Here is a 21690-nt window from a genome sequence, read left to right on the forward strand (position 1 = left end):
CCCCACCCCCACCCCCACCCATCCCTGACAAGCCGGCTGAGGAACTGGAAACTCAGCTGTTTTCTTATCTCTATTGAATGAACAAGTGTCTCTCCCTCTGTAGCTACTATTTCCTTTCCTTTGTCTTTTCTGCTTCACCACACCCAGATCCTTATCACCTTCTATGCAGGAGGCTGAATCAAAAAAGAAACCCAGAGGGGCGCCTGGGTGGCACAGCGGTTGAGCGTCTGCCTTCGGCTCAGGGCGTGATCCCGGCGTTCTGGGATCGAGCCCCACATCAGGCTCCTCCGCTATGAGCCTGCTTCTTCCTCTCCCACTCCCCCTGCTTGTGTTCCCTCTCTCACTGGCTGTCTCTATCTCTGTCAAATAAATAAATAAAATCTTAAAAAAAAAAAAAAAAGAAAGAAAAGAAACCCAGAGAAGGCTAGTCATAAGCTACTGAGTTTGCTTTCATGTGCGACATTTTTAAAAGGCTTGAGTGGCCCGTCTAATGAGGAGATGAACAAACATCTTGGGGAAAGGCAGCATTGCTGAGAAAGGCATAGTTCCCAGACCCTCCTCCAAGCAGCGCTCCCCACAGTCCCCAGCCAACGCTCAACACACAGACACACTCACACACACACACACACACACACACACACACACACAGCTCTGACAGAGACAAATAGCCAAATCCTGGGGTAAAAGAGAAAGGGTGCCATCCTGTCCTACTTTCCAGTGGCCTCTACCCCAAAAAAGAAAACAAGGGCAGCCCCTGAGATTCAGAAACTAGGCTGCACTCACACCTAGGCCGTTAGATGTAAACAATCTCACAGAATACCGACCTCAGGTAAGGTCACACGAAATGAGGCAAAGTCAGTCCACTTCCTAATTTGGTCCAAGCACAGATACGAGGTCACGGGCCACCTGCAAAATACCAAACATACCCTCCTCTGGCTAAAAAAAGTGACTGCTACAAGTTTACCACTTACAGCTCTATTCTCCTGCTAGTCCCGATGAATAAAATGTATTCACACTCATAGAACTGTCCCTGGTTTCTGACAATGGCCAGTGCAGAGCACACCGTGCTTGCTTAGGCCCTCCCCAAATGACCCAACTGAAACCCAAATGCTAGAATAGGTTCTAACTCCCTTTTCCTAAGACACCTCATGATTCCCTACAGCGTGTTCTCCCTCACTGGGAGTCATAAGCCCAACTTATTTAACTGCAGATGTGTTCCTGGGGGGTCTTTGAAGGGCACAGCCCCTCTCCAGATAACTGCCCATCCCTATTTCCACTCTTGGTGCATTTGTTGGTATTAGAGAGAGACTTGAATTCAAGACTTATCTCTTCCTCTTACCAACGTTGGTAAGTTACTTGAATCCGTTTCTTCTTTGCAGTACATACATGCCTACGGGGCTGTTGGAAAGTTAAAATACAAAAGCACATACGCACCCAGGTAACTTGGCTAATGCAGAGCAGGCATTCAATGATTGTTACGACACACCCTTCCCCAACCTCTCTCTCAGGGCCCGAAATCACACACACACACACACACACACACACACACACACACACGGTTCAATTTTGAGTCTTCAGCTTCAACAGCCACCAGTGGAACCATGGAGCCTTTGTACAGTTCTGCTCCCTGGGGTGGGACCTCTCAGCCACTCCTGCGTGAATACCTCCGAGACCTATCGGATGCTCTCAGCAGGTGTGACGTCTTCAGCGTATTTAACACCAGTGAACTATCTCAGGTAGGAAGGGATAGACTTAAAGTTTGGAATGTGATTGGCAAAAGTACTGACGAAATCTATCTGAATATGCTCCGTCTAGGAGGCTGTGTTGTCTCACAGGAACTGTATCTACGTACAAAACCTGGAGAAAATGGAGGTTTGGAGTCTAGCACAAAACATCTTTTCTCTCTCCCGAGAGCCCATCCGCAGAGCATTTGGGGCCCCTCAGGACACCCCAATAGTGGCCTGAGTGAAAGTGAGGGGGCTGAGGGCAGAAAAATGAGGGAGGGAGTCTGGAAAAAAGTTCTGAGACTGGATGAGAATGGAACATACTCTTTAGATCCCAGAAGATACCAAACTTCTCTAGGAGCTAGGACAGGGATATAGATTCAGGAAACCTACCTTTAAAAATAAATGAAGCCCCCCACCTCAAAAAACAAATAAATCAAAAATTAAAAAACAAGAGAAGCCACGATGATGGCAATATGATGTCATGGTCTTGAAGTCAGAAGACTTGAGTCTGTGCCCTGACTCTGCCATTCACTAGCTGTGAGATTTTTGGCAAGTCCCCCACAATTCAAAACCTCTACTTCCTCATCTACCCCACTAATCTCAAGAGTCAACAGGATCAATAAAGTGTGTGTAAAAACATCACAAACCATATAGTATGATAACACTGAGTGGCAGGGTGAGAAAAAATCCATAAAAACTGTGTAAAGTAACACGCTGTTCACGTATTTGTGATGTCCAAATAGACTGCACTCCTACAATCCTTGGCAATTACAGGAGGCCTGTCTACAGAGCTCAAAACGCTTGGCCTCTTTCTAGCAGTCGACAGTGAGAACACACAGGGCAAGAACTGGGGAAACTTGGTTCCTTTGAGGCCAAACTCCTCTGCCCAGCTGTGAAGGGAGGTAGGGGGACGAGAGCAATAAGCAAAGGTCTTAAAAAATTCTCTTCCACCCTGGAAAGTTTCACAACGAGTCACTGAAACAACTTGTGCATTATCTTGGTTGAAAGAATAACCTGAAGAACAGTAATTGGCACAGAGCAGGGGTTTCTAGAACATTCCCCCAAAACCGCAGATGCCTGTTAGTAGCTGAAAACGCACGGGGAATTTCCACATGGTAGGGGCTGTATTTTGTTTCCATTTACTAGGAAACTGAATTCTCAAATATGGATTCTCAAATTCCTTTGCACACAGTATTCTCTCCTTTTTCCCTCCCAACCACAACCAGGGACCCACAGCTCTAAACTGGGGATCCCTGGCATGGGCTGCTGGCAATCACAACAGTTCAGTCTGTATATGATTATAATTAAGAGAATTTGCGGCAGAAAACTCAAGATTCTGCAGAAAAGAGAAGAGTGAGAGGGGAAAGCTGAAAACCATTATTTCTTTGCTAAATGAAATAAAACAAAACAAAACACACAGCTTTTATTTGTCCCTGCTGAGTTCAAGGTAAACCAGGCCAGCCTTGGTAAACCTGTCCTGTCTATAAAATGTATTTTCCTTTCAAATTCTCCTTCCCTACTTGGGAGGTGGCTGCTGCCTTTCTTGGGAGCACCAAGCCCTCCTTCCTCTCCCTCGCCCTGTTTGGGGAGGACATTATTTACACTCATCGGCTGGCACTCATTCATGTTCAAGTTGAACAATTAAAGCGTCATATAGCAATGAAGGACTGGGAGAGCCCGGGGCACAGTGCCACAAAGCTTGCTGCAGAACGGCCACAGCTACATTATTGATGCATCGGTTCACCCATGCAAACACAGTATTATTTCTGTATCCGAGCATCCATCTCTGAATATTTCTGTATTCCAGAAGCCACCTCCTATTGCCTTCCTGAGATTATCCTCCCACTTCCCTGCCCCCCACCCCAGGAAGCTCAGCAGTACTGGCCGCTTCTCTCCCAAGTCACTGCCACAGCCCCATCTTCCTCCCAAATCAAAGGTTTCGAGCCCTGGCCTTCACCCCTTCCTATCCTCTACCCAGCCAGGTGTGCCCGGGAGGCCAGCCCAGTGGCAGCCGGTACTGATGGGGGGAAAGGAGCAGGGATAAGAGGATGAAGAGAACAAAAGCATGATGGGGCCCAGGAAATGAAATGCAGACCTGCCACAGGCCTGGAGCTGCTTATACAAAGGGGCTGTGCACAGCAAGAACAGGAGAAAGGATCAGAAGGATAAAGAAAAGAGGGAGTGAGGGGGCTCAGTCCAATTTGTGTGTTTCTACACGACTGAGGTGAAGGATACTGACATGAACACATCTCCAGGCCTCAAACAACAGTTCAACACCAAGACGGAGCACCCAAAGCTTTTTGCATATTTTACTACAGAGGTACTTTCGATCTATAACTAGTTAATAGGTAATCTGTAAACTGCTAATTCATATCCTACATGTACAAAATCATTTTACAAAAATACTTTAAAAACTCGTAGATGAACGTGTCCTGCTGGGCTGTTCCCGGGGCGTGTATGGGGCAGGAGACGCCCGCCACAATGCTGGCCTCCCGCCAGCCATATGTGCCCAAGTTCACTGCATCTTGATTCTTCCCCTTTCTCCTCTCTTCTGTGGCCTTCTGCTCACCTGGGACCCAACTCTTCTCAGATGACCATGCAGGATAAATGAGTAAACAGATAGACTTCTTCGTACCTTTCTAACTCGAACGAGAACAATTCCAGTTCTCTGGAACATTCAGCAACCCTATTTCCTGTGGGCTTTTCCGATCCCATCACGGATCACTTCCAACTTAAATCTCCTTCAGTCCAAGTTTTCAAGTAGCCTTCATGTCATCCCTTGAGCAGTCCTTTCAGACTCAGCCCTTCAAGTATGTGTATTACAGTCCTGATAACCCCCAGGAGCAAACCAACCAAGAAAGCTGTCATCTTACAACTGTTCTACAGTCCGTACTACTCAGAGCTCTGCTAAGAAAATACAAAAAGGAAAAATTCAGCTCAGTAATTAGCTGCGACCAGTTCTTAATGTGTGCTACTAGGGAAAGGCTCTAGTCCAAAATTATTGCAATAAAATATTCAGTTCTTCTGAACGTCACCAAAAGATCCAGGGTCATGCACCAGACCAGAAATCCACTGTGATGTTGGTATACAAAGGATTATAATCCACAGAGAGTAATTTGTAAATACAACTAGTCAACCCATCTGTTCTCCAGACTCGTGATACCTGATGTAAGAGCTTCATCCTAAAGATAAAAAGAACAATGTGAATGGTAATGCAAGAATTTAACATATATTTCCATTGCTTTTTGCCTTGCCCCCACATCTGACAGAAGCATCTTTGTAAATTATTGCATCTGCTGGGTTTCCTACTGCAAAAAGTTAACTTTCCCCATCTAAAGTCACGGACACCAATGATAGCATGTGGTCATGTGTCAGACCCCATGTTAAGATCCTAGGGACCAGTGATGAAAAGGGTCAGTGCCCCCAGTCTACAGGACAGAACGACGCACGAGTAACACTGATACAACGTGATACGTGCCATCCCCTGCTAACAGGTCCTCGGCTAATCATCAGGGGATCTAGGAATCCTCCCATGTTGTTGTCTGTAGGCAGGAGGGTACACAGCTTTCCTGAGTCTCAAACAAAGTTAGAATATATGTAGAGGAGGATGAATGAAGCAGCACCTGACTTCATAAGGGAGTCTGGGGAGAGGCGCAGGGAAAGGACATACGACCGAGGCTTAGAAGAGGAGAAAGGTGAGGGAAAGGACATGCAGGCAGGGACACCGCCCTGTGCAAGTTGGAGAGACATGCAAAGTAGCAGGATGCATTTCAGGCAGCAGCAGCAGGTACATGGCTGGAGCCCCGGGATGTGGGGAGTGGAGCAGGTGGTGAACTGAACTGGTCTCTAGGAACTGTGGGTGAAAATACATTTTGGTTACAGTATCAATGTGGATAAGATCAGAAACACAAAGTTGAACTAAATAAGCTCAGAGAAAAATAATACAGTACGATTTCACTTGTATAAAATTGGAAAGCATGTAAAACTAAACAATCTTTTGCACAGGGATGCACGCCTATGGGAAAGCAACAGCAACAACAAAGAAACCACAGAAATTATTCTCATTATCACAAGTATATGTCACAAAAATGCAGGAAAATGTGACCTCTTGGGGGGGGTGAGGAAATGGGATTGGGGAAGGTTACATGGGTAACAAACATAAATTGGGTAGGGACACTACCACTGCTCATGATATCAAGAATCTTCAGACTTTTCAAACAATTCATAAGTATTCTTTTGTATCTATTCCATAATTATTATTCTTTTTTTAATTTAAAGTGAAAAATACACCCCTACGGACAAAGACTAGAAAGACACATGGAAAACAGAAGTTTTGTTAAAGTCACAGATTCTAACAAGAGGGCTAAAAGCCTTTTAATATCGTTTTAAAATGTAGATTCCAACAAAAAGGCTAAAAGCACTTTAATATGGTTTTAAAATTTAGAAGAAAAAATCAGAACAAAGAATTGTAGATTCTTCAACTATTGCCCCCCAAAGAGCTGGCTTATCTGCCAGGATTCTTTGGTGAAAGGGCCAATTCCTGGGACAAGAGAAGTACAGCGTGAGCCTAGAACAGCTCATCACACAGGAGCAAGGGAAGGGAGCTCTCAAAACTAGTGTAGTTATGTCAAAGGACCCGGGAGTCAGCTTGAAGAAGATGCCACGCACCAAAGATGAGACAAACTGAGCATTGAAGAGACTATTAACTACATTCCGCAGGATGCTGGGAAAAGCAACTCATTGTTTTGAAAAATGAAAAATCAGTACTGATTCTTTCCCTTTATTTTGCCTTTTCTATGACAACCATACCTTGGTGTACTCAAACACACGAAGAAGCCAAGTCCTTCTTTGCAGAAAAATCTATCTAATAAATGCAGAAGGCATGACAGAATATCAGAATTTTGCGATCCCGAATTGAATAATAAATTTATTCAATGAGCATCAGTGGCTGCTAAGCTCATTAGGTGCTGATGGGGAACCTGGATGGGGCTGACAACCTCTAAACCCAACGATCAATGCTAGCATCACAAAGACCCGACCAGACGTCATGTCTTCCTGTTGTGATACAAGAGGATCCTACGTGGCACCGCTGGGGAAGCGTTCTTGCCCCAAACAGTACTGGATTCCGTTCAAGCCTCCAGGAGCTAATGCCCAGTTTACAAGGGAATGCAGAGGTTAGAGGCACATAGGAAGTTGTACTACCGGGAGGCAATTCACAAGATCCACAAGGTAGCAAATTCCAACACACGAACGACCTGGTTTGTTCAACAAATAAAATGCAAGGGAAAAAAAGTAGGGGAGACGTAATCTGCAGATTAAGAGCTTTCAGAAAGATCATCCAAACACAATGCGTGGACCTCGTCTAGATACTGATCTGAATAAACCAACCATTAAGGGGGGAAAAATTTATGAGATAATCAGGGAAATCCAAACACTAACTGGGTATTTGATAATATTGAGAAAGTATTGAAAATTTTATTTTAGGTATGATAATGCTATAGTGGCTCTTTCTTTAAGACTTCTTATATTTAAGGATACATACTGAAGTATTTACACATAAAATGCTGTGACATCTGATTTGCTTCTAAAAATCTAGTGGGGGAGGAGAAGAAAGCAGAAGAAAGAAGACAGGACATGAGTTGGTGACTGCTGAAGCTAGGTGTGTAGCATGTGTCAGCTCAATATACCCTTCCCTCGACTTTTGTGTCTGTTTGAAGATGACCTTCATAAAAAGCTTTGAACGAAATAAACTGACTCATCGGATCGAATTTAGCAGCGTCCTTATCGACAAAAGACACCAAGCAGGTGCCTGCCAGGCACGTGAACCCGAGACTTACCGTTCGATATTCACCTCATTGCCTCTGTCTCTGGTGTGGAAGATCATTGTATATTTACCCACTTCAGGCATTGGCCGGATTATTTTCATTCTATGAAGCTCAACCCTAGAAGGATAACAGAAGTGGAGTTTTGTTTTTGTTTTTGTTTTTTAAGTCTATCCCACTTATCTACCACCAGGCACTTCAAAAAATCATTTGCAAAAATTTACACATATGCACACACACACAGTCACACAGAGTTTGATTATCAGGGTATTTAAAAAAAAAAGAATCTTCTTATGACGTTGGGCCTCAGGCAGTAAGTCCATAAAAGAATCACATTTAACATTTCTCATTGGGGTACAAAGGAGCCGTGTCAATTTATAGTTTGTCATTTTCCAAAACACCTGAGAAAGTACTCATTCTAATTATTTTAAAACATCATGACAAATAGGAGAATCAAATCTCTTTGGATGCCTAATTTACTTAATGTTTCCTTTTTTTAACAAAGAAAGTAATGACCGTTTAAGGTCCCAAGCTTAAAAGCTCACAAACCCAGGTATAAAACTAGACTTCGTTATTTACGACCTGAGTAAGTCAGTTCATGATTCCGGGTCTCGGCTGCTTCTTTGTAAAATGGCAATGGTGTTACAGAGTTGATAGGACAGGCCCAAAACAAACAGACCCCACAGAACACGCCTTGCACAGAGTAATGTAATACAGAAGTGCAAAGAAGGGTGGTGCCTATTGCCCAGGTGAGTAGATTAATGTTATGTAAATAAATCTTAGTCAACTTTTATGTTCAAATCATTGGTTTATTCATAGCATTAGTCAAGAACCACTTGCGGTCAGGCTGTTCTTCTCAAATGAAAGCAAAACTGGGGTCTCCCCTCTACCTCGCAGCTGAAGAGGATCAAGAAGATAGTGAAGTTACAAGAGATGTGCCAAATTCTAAGCATCCCATCTGGACAGTGGGACGGATTCGGGGAAGACGGTGGATACTGTTTATCTCTAGTCCCTGCTATTCTCGCTCTGAAACCCGTCAGGTACCCTCTGTCTACTTCATAAGCCAAGGCCACACAGGACGCTGACAGGCTGGGCCACAAAGTGCTGTGGCCCATCACTACAGCTATTCCTATGGAGCCTTTCGTGAGGGAAATCCATTCTCTCCGGCCAGAAACATTCCAGAGACTCTCAGCCTAGACATGGGAACAAGACCATCACGGAGCCCTGGCTCCTTCACACTAAAGTGGTGGAAAATTTCTGGCACTCACACATTTATTAATTCAGAATCCTAGCTAAGAAATTTCCTTTCTAAGAGGCAACAGCAGGAGGAAAGGGAGTCTCCTAATAGCCCGAACGACCTTGTGATTCGAAGTCTGAAAATACTAACTTCAGGCTCTTGCATACTTCTTTTGGGGAGCTAGGGATACCCATAACTATCTGGTCACAAAACCCAAGTTTGGCATGGGGATGAGCCGAGAGAAGAGGCCAGACATGCTCCCTTTGAGCCCCTCAGAGCAGAAAGTAGTCCAAGAAAATCTGAGGGTGACGCCCGCAGCCCAGAGTCTGTCCTGGGAGCCAGGCCAGCAACTGCTCCCGGTGAGTGGGACTGCCTAAGGCATAAGCACGAAAGGACATCTTGGCCTGATCCTGGGGCGCCACTCCTCAGAGGCTATTGGCACTGTCTGCTCTGGAAATTGAGAACCGTGCCAGGATTCCCTTGGGTCTGGGGAAAAGCACAGGCCTACAACAGGTTCTCTGGCCACTTTCCTCAAATTGCAGTTTTGCAGAGTTTTGGATCCTGTCTTCATAAGTAATACCCACCAGCAAGTCCAGAAACCTCCATCAACACTTCTGGTCCCTAAACACCCAGGAGCCAGAAACAAACAACCCTCCATCGTTTATGAACTGCCAGTGGCAAACAGCAATTTGGGCCAGCCTGCCCTCCCGCTGCCCCCTGCCCCCTGCCCCTTCTGCAGCCTCATGACCTGCCGGACTGACATGTATAGGAACGTAAACGCAGGTTTCTAGAGCCACCAGTGATAGCAGAGCCCCGTGAAGGGGACCTGCCCCTGTTGTTCACCTGAGTCTGAGGTCATCGTCTTCGCCTCCCCATCCCCAGTAGTTGTTAGAGAATCCATTCACCTTGAAAAATTGCTCTCTGCTGAGGGCAGTGACACCCCCAAAATATCCACTGTAACGTAACCTGGAGCAGAAGAGAGGAGAGAAGGGGTAACATTAGCACAAGGCCGTTTTGTTCTCTCGTGTCAGGGCTGGCATTCTAGGAACACGCTGAAGACCTTGCACTTCCATCCATCCACTCCGGCTTGACCTCCACCTCCCAGCGTTCCCAGCCTTCCCTGTCAGCTCTTCTTTCCTCTGCCTCGCTAAGTGCTCATGCCTGCTCGCTAAGCAAAGTGCTCCCCGCCTGTGACTGTGAATGTGTGTGTGCAGAGGTCTACAGAGGTCCCTGTAAACGTGCACCACCACATCAGAGCTGCAAGACAGATTTCACCCCGTGTGCCAACCCAGGGAGCAGTACTGGCTGCCAAGGGCACAGGGTCAGGAAGGATTCTGAGGCTGCCTCCCTGTTCAGCATGAATGAATGCCCTAACGAATGTACTGCCTTTTTGCTTTTCCTTTTCGGGGGGAGTGGGGTGGAGAGGAGACCGCTCCTGCACGGTGTGTGCAAACTTCACTTCTCTGCACGCGAAGTTCCATCTCCGAGTCTGGGTCCTGGAGGAGCCAACACACCTCAGCCATCCAGAGCTTTCCGGCTTGGGCAACAAGACACAGAGTATACGGAACAGTAAGGGGCAGACAGTAAATTATGTTTCGGGTAAGCTGAATCTGAGATACCCCTGGCGCTTTTGCTAGTGGGCCAAAGGATCTAGGACCCAAGTTCAAAAGAGTACGGCTTCGGAACCAAGATGTCAAGAGGTGGTGGGTGAAGATGTGGGAGCAGGAGAAGTCGCCTGAAGACAACACGGTAGGTGAGAGGAGAGGAGGGCAGAGGGTGGAGCTGTGGGGATGCCAGTAAGAAAAAGGGGAGGGGGAAGAGATCAAGAGGAATGAGGCAGAGAGCACCTCCCAGTCATACAGGACTCTGACGGATCATTGGTGGACAAATTAGCAAATCTGAGAAAAAAAAGACAACCGTTGAATATAATTCTGTAACAGTTCAGAAATGCAAATGAAAGCAGCTTAATACCTTGGATGTTACTGAATAAAAAGATACAAACATATGGAGGATTTCTAATTTGAATTAACTTCAAAGTGTTCCAGGACCAATTAAATATTTCTGCTTTTCCAGGTAAGAAAAACCAAAAGAAAAGATCAATAAACACGCAGACACTTGCTATCTAACAGGTGGAGTCCCAAAGGCCAATTTGTAGTTCAGCTGTTTGTTTCTATGTTCTGAGTATAGATGGGGAGGCCCTGTTCACAATGGAAATAGATTTACTTGTAACCCCTCAACCTAAAATTCTAGAAAATGGCATTACAACAACCAAAAATAAACAAAAGGAATAAAGTGCTCAGAAGGCAGCTGTTATTGGCCAAGACATCTGCTGCCGTGACTTGTTGCCATGGCTGCTGGACTCTGACTGGGAAGGTGTTCTTTTCTTTTCTTTTCTTTTCTTTTCTTTTCTTTTCTTTTCTTTTCTTTTGTTGAAGATTTTAATTATTTATTTGAGAGAGATAGAGAGAGCACAAATGGGGAGGCGACGGAGAAGCAGGCTCCCTGTGAACAGGAAGCCTGATGCGGGGCTCGATCCCAGGACCCTGGGATCATGACCTGAGCCGAAGGCACACATTTGATGAACTGAGCCACCCAGGCGCCCCTGGGAAGGCATCCTTAAGGCCCTGCAGCCCAGTAACTTCATCGAGACCCTGAGTAGCACCACTGCCCAGACACAGCCGGCCACGCACCAACAATGGGTCACCAGGAGAGAACCGGCATTACTGATCTGGCCGTGACCTATTAAGTAACCACTATCCACTGTGTGCGAGACAGCGATCTAGGCGTGGAAACAGGTGGGCCCTGCCCTCATAGAGCTTATGGTCTAACACAAGACATGAGTGTCATCAGGGTTCTGAGGGAGGAGACGCTGTGCAGCACGGGCAGGTGGGCCTGCGAGGATTCAGTAGGCAAGAACACGGGGAAACTCTTGGTGGCCAGAACTCCACAAGGACAAGTGAAGAGAGATGAACGCGGGCTGTCTGGGAGCATCTCGAGAGCCATGTGGCCACAGTGGGAGGCACAGAAGGACACTAGTCAGAAAGAAGGGGTGAGGAACTCTTGTTTCTCAGCTGTTTCTTGCATTGCAAATGTCTATGTGTTTGTCGATCTTTGCTTTTGGGTTTTCTTCTTGTCAGGAAAAGCATAATCATTTAATTGGCCCTGAACAGTTTAATTTACTTTTAAAGGGCTGTAAAGCCCAAGGGTGGGGAGAACGTAGCCCTAAAATAACAGTAGCGTCCTTGTAGAAAGCAGTTCAGTACCAAAGGAGTTCTTGGCAGTAAAACGTGCCACAGGCTGGTCCAGGGCTTTGTCACTGATCCACACTCAGTGAGATAAACAAGATTTATTTCTGGCCTCAGCAGCATCTGCAACAGGGGGGCAAGTTCCTTTAAGTTCTTTCCTCTTGCACGTGTATGAAGTGAAAACTTTTCTTGCACTCCTCATCACACTCAAGGGGCGGCAGTCACAATGACTAAAGCATGTGAGTTTCAAGCTCTGTGACACAGGGTAACAGTGACCAGCAGAGAGCAGACATTTAGCTGCCTGCAACCCCACCTGGCCTCCCGCCTGCAACTGCAACTACAGGGATTTTGCCCAAAATAGCAAAGGTAAGAAGTAGGGGAGGAGGATGAGGGCAATTCCTACGTTACTGAGGCCACAGAAGATGAGGCAGTTTACATGATACATACAAAAAAGTAAAAAAGTATAAATGACAAAAATCGGAACCAGAGGAAAAGTTAAAACAGAACAGAAGATCAAAGAAGGAAATATATTAGAACTCTGATCTACAAATGAGATTCTTTTCAGCTTCTAAAAGAAGGCCATGGATTTGGCTCACAGCTTCCTACATCGAGATCAAAAGAGGAGACACACTCAATCACCTGATTCTTACTAAGAAAACCCTGCCAGTTACTCAAAGAAGACAAAGGCTTTCTGATACCTAGTTACAAAAGAAATGTCTGGCCAGTGACAATAGGAAATCAGAAACATCAAGATTCATGCAGGGGCTGTTTTTAGAGTGAGCAGCATAAGATGAAATTCCTGATTGTGGCACTGCAGTTTTATTCAAAATTAATTTCCAGCAGGAAAGCCCAAGAACTCTGTTTTATGTGGTCCAGCTGAATAAAAGAAAAAAAAAAATCCAGAATCTCAATAAAAAGCCTTGAAACAATCCCACGTATCTGCGCTCCAAAAATAAACAACAGCAAAAACAATCCTGTGCGCTTATCATTTCTCACCACGGACGTGCAGAAAGAGCTCGGCCGCAGAAAGTTATCTATGGAAGGGCCCAAAGTCCAGGTGCTGGGTGTTATACATGGTGACTTTATTAATTTATGTAGATGGCTGACATGCTTCTGAAAACACCAAGGTATCCCGATATAATACACTGCTTTCTTTCATGCACAGGCGGCTCAAGGGGAAAAGAAAGCAAAGCCTCCAGGTTAAGGATCATGATAAAATTCCCCAGAGTTAAAAATCCTGTGGTTCTCTTCCAGACCCCTCCCCTGCCCTCCGGCCCCACTGCCCCCTGCCGAATTCGGGAGCACGGCATCTCCTCTCTCAGCTTCTCCCCTTCCGCCTTGCCCCATCCAATACACGAAAGGCCAGCTGCCCTGCGCTCCTGTCATTCTTCAGCTGTATCCAGCTGTCAGAAGCCCCTCAGTCCCTTCCGTAAGAAATCCAAATTCCTTAGCCCACTGAACGAGGCCTGCCTAAGCTGGCCCCTGCCTACCCCCATCTCTTGCCTCTCTTCCCTCCACCATCCCAGACATTCACTGCTGAGCACCCACGAACTACCTGCATTCCCCCCTACACCAAGCCATGCTCTCTTGTGTCCATGTCTTGGGACTCGGTTGGGAAGCTCCCGTCGTTGCACATATGATGGGGCCACGTTCCCTGGGGAAGAGGTTTAAGCCCTTCTGTAGGTGTTTCTTAAAGACCTTGGGTGCTCAACCATTGTAGCTTATTCTAGATATTTGTTTCTATCCCACAATTTACACAGGGATTGGGTTTAAAGTCAGTACCTAAGGCAAAAATCACCTGCGATGTTACTCTTGGAACTCTCTTACAGTCCAAAGTGACAGACCTACACAATTCGAGCCGCACGAAACCTGAGATTAAGTGGGGTATCAAGGGATTCACGGTTTCCATCTCGTGCTCACTTCCCAGGGTAGACAATGGGGCAATCTCCTGTGTTGTAATTGTATAATTCTCTCCCGGCCTCCTCCTCTCTCCCCGTCGTGACCAGCCGCTTACAGCTCAATGTGCAGAAGTGAAGTGCGAAACCAATGCCCCCCCAGGGCAGCTCCATCTCCCCGCACCAGCACGCCACAGGGAGCTCTCTGAGGGCAGCACCGGCCTTCTGCAAACTGGTCTCGTGGCCCCTAGCACAGTAAGCACCACAGACATGAGCACACAACAGTGGCAGGGCCTGGGGCAAGCAGATGGGTAAACATGCCGATGTATAAGCAAACATATGATTTCATTTATGGAGAATTTTTTTGGTCCCCGTTTCCTCTTGGTTGTGCTTGAAGAGGAGCTCGTATAAAGTAAGTGGGAGAACAGCTATGCCTCTGCTGGGAGACAGAGGGGGCCGAAATGAAGACAGGAATGACGGAAGCTAAGCAATTCTCACAGTGGCTCTGAGAGTCAGGAATTGTCCCTGGTGTCCTGGCCCTTGAACAGTCTACTGTGTGCCCAGGCCCCTCCCCATCCTCCCTCAGAACCCTGGGAAGATGCCACAGTCTGAAAAGAAACATCACAGTCTCCAAACAGAGGCCTAAAAGTTGACCGAAGGGGCACTCTCGTTGCCTCCTGGAAGGGGAAGTCAGGGATAGCCAGGCAATGACTTGAGTTCTACTCAGTGTGGACTTACTGGCAAAAGTTCCACCACGGGGGTGCCGTGGGTGGGGCTGGCTGTCATTTGCAATGCTTGGGTTGCTTTCCCTCTCCTGTTCTTTCCCTGCTGTCTTTCATGCTCTGCCAAGACTGCTGTGATTCCTGTTCTGAACTTAGGTGATGGGTCACGGATCATTTTTCTGCGATAGTCTGGACACCACGTCCCACACAGCCTTGAGGACAACAGAGCGAGCGTCTCAGGCTGAGCAAGCCAGCAGCGGTGCCGCCTTCCTGCTCACCTGTACCCCGTGCTGTTCCTGCCAACCACCAGGTGCTTGGGCTGCTCCTCGCACTTGTAGAGGTTCAAGTCGTTCTCGGGCACCAGGTCCACATCGTGGAATATAAAGCAGTCCCAATTTTCATCCTTGAGAGCTTCTAGGTAGCCCACGTTCAAGAGTTTGGCTCGATTAAACTTTTTACTTCCAGCCTATAGATGTAGAAATTAAAAGTTGGAAAGGTCCACAGATCAGGTCTCACACTACGCCCCTCTCCAGCTCAGAGGCGGGAGCTGGAATTATTCTCCCCAAGCAAAGATCTGACAGAGTAGATGCAGTAACATAAAGACCATTTGTTTTTTTGTGTTTTTTCATATATGCTTATATCCCAAAAGTTACAAACATGCCTTGAGATGGACAGTTGTTGGTTGATAGGTATTGAGTTTCAGTTTTGCGAGGTGAGAGACCGGTCAAGAGTCTAGAGACTGGTTACATGATAATGTGAATATACTTCACACTACTGAACCATATACGTAAAAACAGTTAAGATGCACTTCTAGTGACTGTGAACCTGGGGGGATCCTGGCAGGGCTGAGGACATCGGATCTCATTGTTCTCCCAGCCCATTGACCTTGCCCTGAAGCCCCTCAATAAAATGGTTTGGTAAAAAAAAAAAAAAAGTTAAGATACAAAATTTTATGTATATTTCACAATTTTAAAAAGGTCATGGTTTAAAACTACAAATAAAAATAACTAAAAAAAATTTTAAGAACATACATTTATTTATTCCACATAAAAGCAAAAACCTTTTTTATACATTAGTCATGCCAATTAGTATCACTGCTTTATTGTCTAACTTTCAGCTGATTCCAATTGTTACCGTATGTAACAAATTTACACTAAGCTTCCAAGAGACATTGCTTACCAGAAAAGACAAGGAATCTGGACCTATAAACAGAGATTACTGCTAATATTTTTTATAATTTTTATTTATTTTTTTTAAAGATTTTTTATTTATTTGACAGAAAGAGAGAGTACAAGCACAAGCAGGGGGAGCAGCAGAGGGAGTGGGAGAAACAGGTTCTCCAACAAGCAGGGAGCCTGATGCGGGGCTTGATCCCAGGACCCTGAGATCATGACCTGAGCCAAAGGCAGATGCCCAGCCCACTGAGCCACCCAGGAGCCCCTATTGCTAATATTTTTAAGCTACTTAAAGATTTCTTGGAATCACTGTAAGAGAATCCTATTTTAATCTTTAATGGCAGAAGGTAACCCTTGGGGCACCTGGGTGGCTCAGTCAGTTGAGTGTCAGACTCTTGATTTCAGCTCGGGTCATGATCTCAGGGTCATGGGACTGAGCCCCATGTTGAGCCCTGTGTGGAGCTGTTTCTCCCTCTTCCTCTGCCTGCCTCCCACTTGCGCTCACTGTCTCTCTCTCAAATAAAATCTTCAAACAAACAAACAAGGCAAATCTCATAGTGACCTTATAGAAAGGATTCATCACTGGGTAAGAAGAGAACACAATTCAAATAGTAATACGAACAAAGCTATAGTATGAAAAAGATTTTACTGAAGTTTTTCATGGCTGTTTGTGGATCATAATCCTTAAGAAAAAATTCTAGTTTAACAAACAGTTTATCATAAGAAAACACAGGCAGTTCTCAAAAGTTACTACAGTATTTTCCTGAGAAGAGTAACACCAAGCAAACATATTTTTCTAGTCACAAATATACCGTACACTGGGGGTTGCTGCCCTGAGTAAGAACTGAGAATGACCAATAATGTTAAAAAGCAAAATAATTACAGGGGTGGCTGGGTGGCTCAGTTAAGCGTCCAACTCTTGGTTTCAGCCCAGGTCATGATCTCAGGGTCCTGAGACTGAGCCCCACTTCGGGCTCTGAGCTCAGCGCAGAGTCTACTGGAAATTCTCTCCCTCTCCCTCTGCACCCCCCGCCGTTGCATGCACTCTCTCTCTCTCTCAAATAAATAATAAATAAATAAATAAATAAAATCTTTAAAAAAGAATTTAAACCAGTAATAGTAAAATTTTGTTTCAAATCCTAAAAAATGGGCATATTATACATGCACATCGATTTCAAGAGCCCCCGTTTATTTTTAAGTACATACTGCAGAACTACACGCTCTGATTTGTCACAAGTTTTCCTAAAACAAATACTACCAGTTATAAAACAATATTAAACACGTAGTGAATGATTTTGTTTACATTTCTGGCATTTGTAAGGACTTGAAGGGAATTATTTGAATGGTCTGGGACAATCTGGGAAAGCTAGACATGGATATTTAAGTTGATGCCTTTTCTTTCGATAAACGTGAATACCAAATACGGTCATCTTCATCAGCCTCTCTACTTAGAGCTCAATTCTTCAAAAGCAGCCTAAGCTTACCACTTCCTGGGCTCCAACTGAATCACGCTTCTGGAAGCCAAGTAAGGGAGTCACGAAAGTGAAAACTAAACATAATCGGTTTTAGATCATAAAAGTTATAGGCAGAAGGATGGAGACAGTCATAGCACCCCATGGCTATGAACATGGTAATCTGTGGGATCCTCTGCCTAGATCCCCACTGAACAGCCACGCTCAGTAATGAAAATCAATCCACATCTCATCATGTAGTGCACTGCAGAGGCAGGAGGAAATACAAGGCAAATCTCCGGGAAAGCCTTCGGGCGGTCACTGGCTAACATGGAAGGGCTTGCACACACACAAAAAGGAAACAAAACTAAACTAAACAGACTTCCTCCAGAGGTGCATTTAAGAGGCATTTAAAATCTGCCAGCATGTAGTCTGATTATTCCACACTCTGAGACAAGAATTTCCCTTACTCCTTTCGTGGATAAATGAGGTAGGAGACCTTTTCTTTGTTGAGTCTGATGCTCCTTTTAGCCAAGAGACACGAATGGCCAAGTCCCTCAGCCCCACCCGAGAGAGAGGAGGCGCGGGCGGGCCCTGGTCTGCCCCCACGCTCACCTGGTGGATGATGTAGATGCCGTAGTCCAGCTGCTGCCTCTGCAAGAAGGGGTGAAGGTGTTCTAGCAGGTACAGCAGGTGTTTCTCTCTGTTCCGGTGAGGAATGAGGATGGCGACCCGCTGTAAAGCCTTACATTCCTCAGGGTGATACCGGCCTCTGTGCACTTGGGGATTTTTTGCCGCCACTTCTTCCAGAGTGAGATCTGGTTTGAAAACGAGCTTGTTCTGGCCCCCTACAATAAAACCAGGACAGGAAATAACCACAGCTATCTCATCAAGGGCTGACAGAGGACATGAGCACTTACATAACGGACTTAGAACACTACCCAGCACACGGTGAGGACCGTAGGACAGCTGACTTTTACTATTATTACTTTAAAGCCTCGTTCGGTCATGAACTGTAACCAGAGTCATGTGACCCAGGATACTGGCTGCAAAAGGAAGTAAATGACACATAAGAGCATTCTCTTGTGGCTGGGTAACCAACGCTGGTCTGTGATTCATCCATGAGGAGGAGACGCAGCCTGTCCTGGGGCCACGGTAAAGAGCAGAGATCAGGGCCAGACTGAGTAACTTCAAATTGCTTGATCCACTTTTCCTTCTCAAAATGCCAAAGGAGGGCCAAGTCCCTTAAAAATCAGGAGCATTCCGTGGAATCAAGCTCATGGGCAAGGCCATTTCTCCACTCTTTCCTTGAGCTCCTGGAAGCTATCCTAGCTCACTGCAGGTAAAACCATGAAAGCAACCAGCCTCCGGCCTCACCCAGCAGCAACACGTATGCGCCACATCCTAATCCTCCCGCCGTGCCATGGTAGCAGACATCCCCCAACACCGCATTTGCCCAGCGAGTCTGGACACAGCCTGACTGGATGACACCCAACGCCGTGCACGGTAACGAAACTCGTGCAAGGCTTTACAGATTAGGCTGAAGCCACAGGCCCTCGTCCTCAATCTGAATTAACAGGGAACTGACTGGTAAGAGGGGAGGCAGAGTTCTGGTTAGAGAACTCAGCCATGCGTTTTTTTACACTGCATATACACTGGTAGGCTGTAACATCTCAAGATGCTGGCATGTTGTGCCCTCCTCTCTGCAGCAAGGCAGTCACGGGCCCTTCCACTGTGTAAGTCACCATGCCGTGCTCCGTGGGACCACCCCTGCCTGGCATGGCTGCTTAGACCAGGCGCCAGGGTCCATGAAGCGGTTGAAAGATGCAGCCCAACAGCACTAAGGGCAAAAAACTGCTTCCAGCCCCTAGAGAGACTAACTGGCCTATAAGGAAGAGCCCTTCCTGAAGATGTGAGACAGAGTCAGCAGGCAGTGATGCCCGAAAAGCCAACAGTAGGAAAATGAGTTTCATGAAAGGCAAACTACCAGAGCTGCTGGGAGATGATGGTGTGGCTGTTGAGATGGTTTCCCATGCAGCCTGTTAACAAACCCACCATCTGAGTTAACCTAAGCCTCTATTCTTGGCCCCTGAAAGACCCTAAGCAACAGCTCTGATACAAACTAGTCCCCTTGCTCACTTTCTCATTGTCTTAACTTTTTAGGTGCCCTAACCTTCTACAGTGTCTACTTCTGCTCCCTCTATCAGTCTCCCTGCCCCGCCCATGGCATCTTCTCAAATTCTGTCCCTTCTTGGCCCATCTTAATTCATCACTACTTTTGTCACCCTCTTAATCCAGGTACTTCCCCAGTCCTGGGTCACTGCCCATCTATTTTTCTGAATACTTTTATTGCTTAAATATGCTGTGAGAATTTTGAACAAGGGAGATAACACAGTCAGATTTGCCTTTCAACAACTCATTCTCCCATCTGAACCTGTATCACCTGGGAGAGAGCAATTTCCCTCACAACACGGTCAGGAACAGTATTTTGGCTTTTCCATGACTGAGTAACGAGAAACAGATGCCAGTATGAACACAGTACAAGAATGATTCAGTTAGGAAAGAGGGTCTGCAGGTTCTTGTTCAGCGAGGACCAGGAAGCCACCCCGCAGAGGGCTACGTGAGCGTACGTACTTTTCTGAGAGAAAAGTAATCTAAGTCGGATTTTTGCTGAACAAACAGGAATCCACCAGGCAGACATAGGTTGAGGAAAGGCATTCTGGAAAGAGGAAATTTAAGGCTCAGAGAAGTATCTGGAGAGCTACAGGCACTCTGATGGTCTGGAGCATCAGAGGCCTGATAGAATCTCTGTGGGTTATGTCTCCTATCGCCGTGGAGTTTTTCCTCTCTAATCAACGTGTTCAATAAAACCAACTTACTGTTAATTTAAACCGAAAGGCAAGACCTCCAAGGGGAATCAGAATATACAACATATTTAAGAAATAAACATGAAAAACACTGACAACCCCACTCGGTCTCGTCCCTTGACTCCACACTTTTAGCCAAGGGAATGCTAACGATGCCAGGAGGGCAGCCCCAGGCTAGCTCACTGGTCCCAGGAGGAGAACGTGAGACCCATGGAGCAGAGCCACCAGCCTAGGTCAATGGGCCCCCAGTTCATCTGGCCGACTTGGGAACTAAAAATATTCCCATTGACATGAGCTTCTGAGGCTCCAGTGGCTTGGACATAAAACTGGATATGTTCATATAATGAAGACGGACGGCACACAGCAGTATGGGTACGTCTCGCAAACATAATGCTGAACAGCAGAAGCCACACACAACAGAGACCATAGTGCATGTTTCTAATTATGTAAAGTTTAAAAACAGGAAAAATCTACTGCCTGGTGTTGGAATCTTGAAGTAAGGGTCATGACTGAAAAAAGCATGAGAACTTCTGGGGTTCTAGAGGATTCTATTTCTTAATTTACATGCTGATCACATACGTACGTTCGTTCGTTTTGCGAAACTCCACCAAGCTGCACACTTCTGATTTTTGTGCTTCTCTGTACATGTGTTATATTCAAATAAAATGTGACACAACACTTGTAAACAAGAACAAACGAAAAGCCTTACTGAGGTACGGAGACACAGAAGGGCAGTCGTCCAGGTCTGCTTCCTTCACGGAATCTCCCTTAGTCAGAGTTTCTTCCTTCCCCCAAACTAGGACCTTGTTGAAATTAGCCATGAAGTCCTTTGCTTTAGGAATGTCTTGAATAGCACCCACAAAGTAGTTACTGGTGGCCCACCCAACCACTGTCAGGCATAAGAGGAAAAGCAAGAGTAACCGGACTTTGTAGGAGAGATGGAAAGTCAGTAGGAAGCCCATGTCTGTTACTCCGTGAGCAACACGTATCTCTCTGCTTCACCGCAAGCAGGAAGCTTCAGGCTCAACTTTTCCAAGCTGATGGCAAACGTGGCGACAAATAGGGACGCCTGCTTTTGCTCCGTAGTTCTGCTCCAGCAGTCTCTGAAAGGCAATTACAAAGACATGTTTCACATGGAAATCCTATCCCGAATGATTCACGCCAGCACAGACGGAAAACTGATCCCCAGCGGAGCCTGACCAACAATAATGGAAACTCTCCAACAGGGGCTTTGAGATCAGAAAATCAGAGGGTTTTCGGGGGTAGAGGGTTCCAAAAACTCATATACATCACAGGAATTCTCTTCGGGTTACCACCCAGGCTGTCTGTCACCCAAGAAGAAAAGGAGCTTTCAGATGTCACACAGGCGGTGAAGTTAAGTAGAGACTGTGAATGCCTCCTCAGTTCTGAGGTGGGCACAGCCCAAAACACAGCCCCCCAATTTTTTCTTTAGTGGCCCCTTCCTAGCACAACTTTCCCCCAATTTTTTTCTTTAGTGGCCCCTTCCGAGCACAACTTTAAGATAAGGTGGACAGGAATGCCTGGGTGG

At 46.0% G+C, this 21690-nt stretch overlaps 1 protein-coding gene across 2 annotated transcripts in view; it reads right to left on the bottom strand.

The window, feature by feature from the left end:
* Nucleotides 1-4022: 4022 nt before the first annotated feature.
* The window catches only part of B4GALT4 (beta-1,4-galactosyltransferase 4), a 27789-nt gene continuing 10121 nt past the window's right edge, over nucleotides 4023-21690 (bottom strand). For both annotated transcript variants that reach the window (XM_040621294.1, XM_008708214.2), the window contains exons 2-7: nucleotides 20851-21244; nucleotides 17890-18122; nucleotides 14927-15114; nucleotides 9630-9752; nucleotides 7565-7669; nucleotides 4023-4909 (exon numbers count right to left, since the gene is read on the bottom strand). In XM_040621294.1, coding sequence (XP_040477228.1) covers nucleotides 4777-4909; nucleotides 7565-7669; nucleotides 9630-9752; nucleotides 14927-15114; nucleotides 17890-18122; nucleotides 20851-21103 — 1035 coding nt within the window. In that variant the 5' untranslated portion in view covers nucleotides 21104-21244 and the 3' untranslated portion in view covers nucleotides 4023-4776. The remainder of the gene's footprint in view (nucleotides 4910-7564; nucleotides 7670-9629; nucleotides 9753-14926; nucleotides 15115-17889; nucleotides 18123-20850; nucleotides 21245-21690) is intronic.

Source organism: Ursus maritimus, unplaced genomic scaffold (genome assembly GCF_017311325.1).
Source record: "Ursus maritimus isolate PB19 unplaced genomic scaffold, ASM1731132v1 scaffold_4, whole genome shotgun sequence".
In the NCBI taxonomy this organism is placed as follows: Eukaryota; Metazoa; Chordata; class Mammalia; order Carnivora; family Ursidae; genus Ursus; species Ursus maritimus.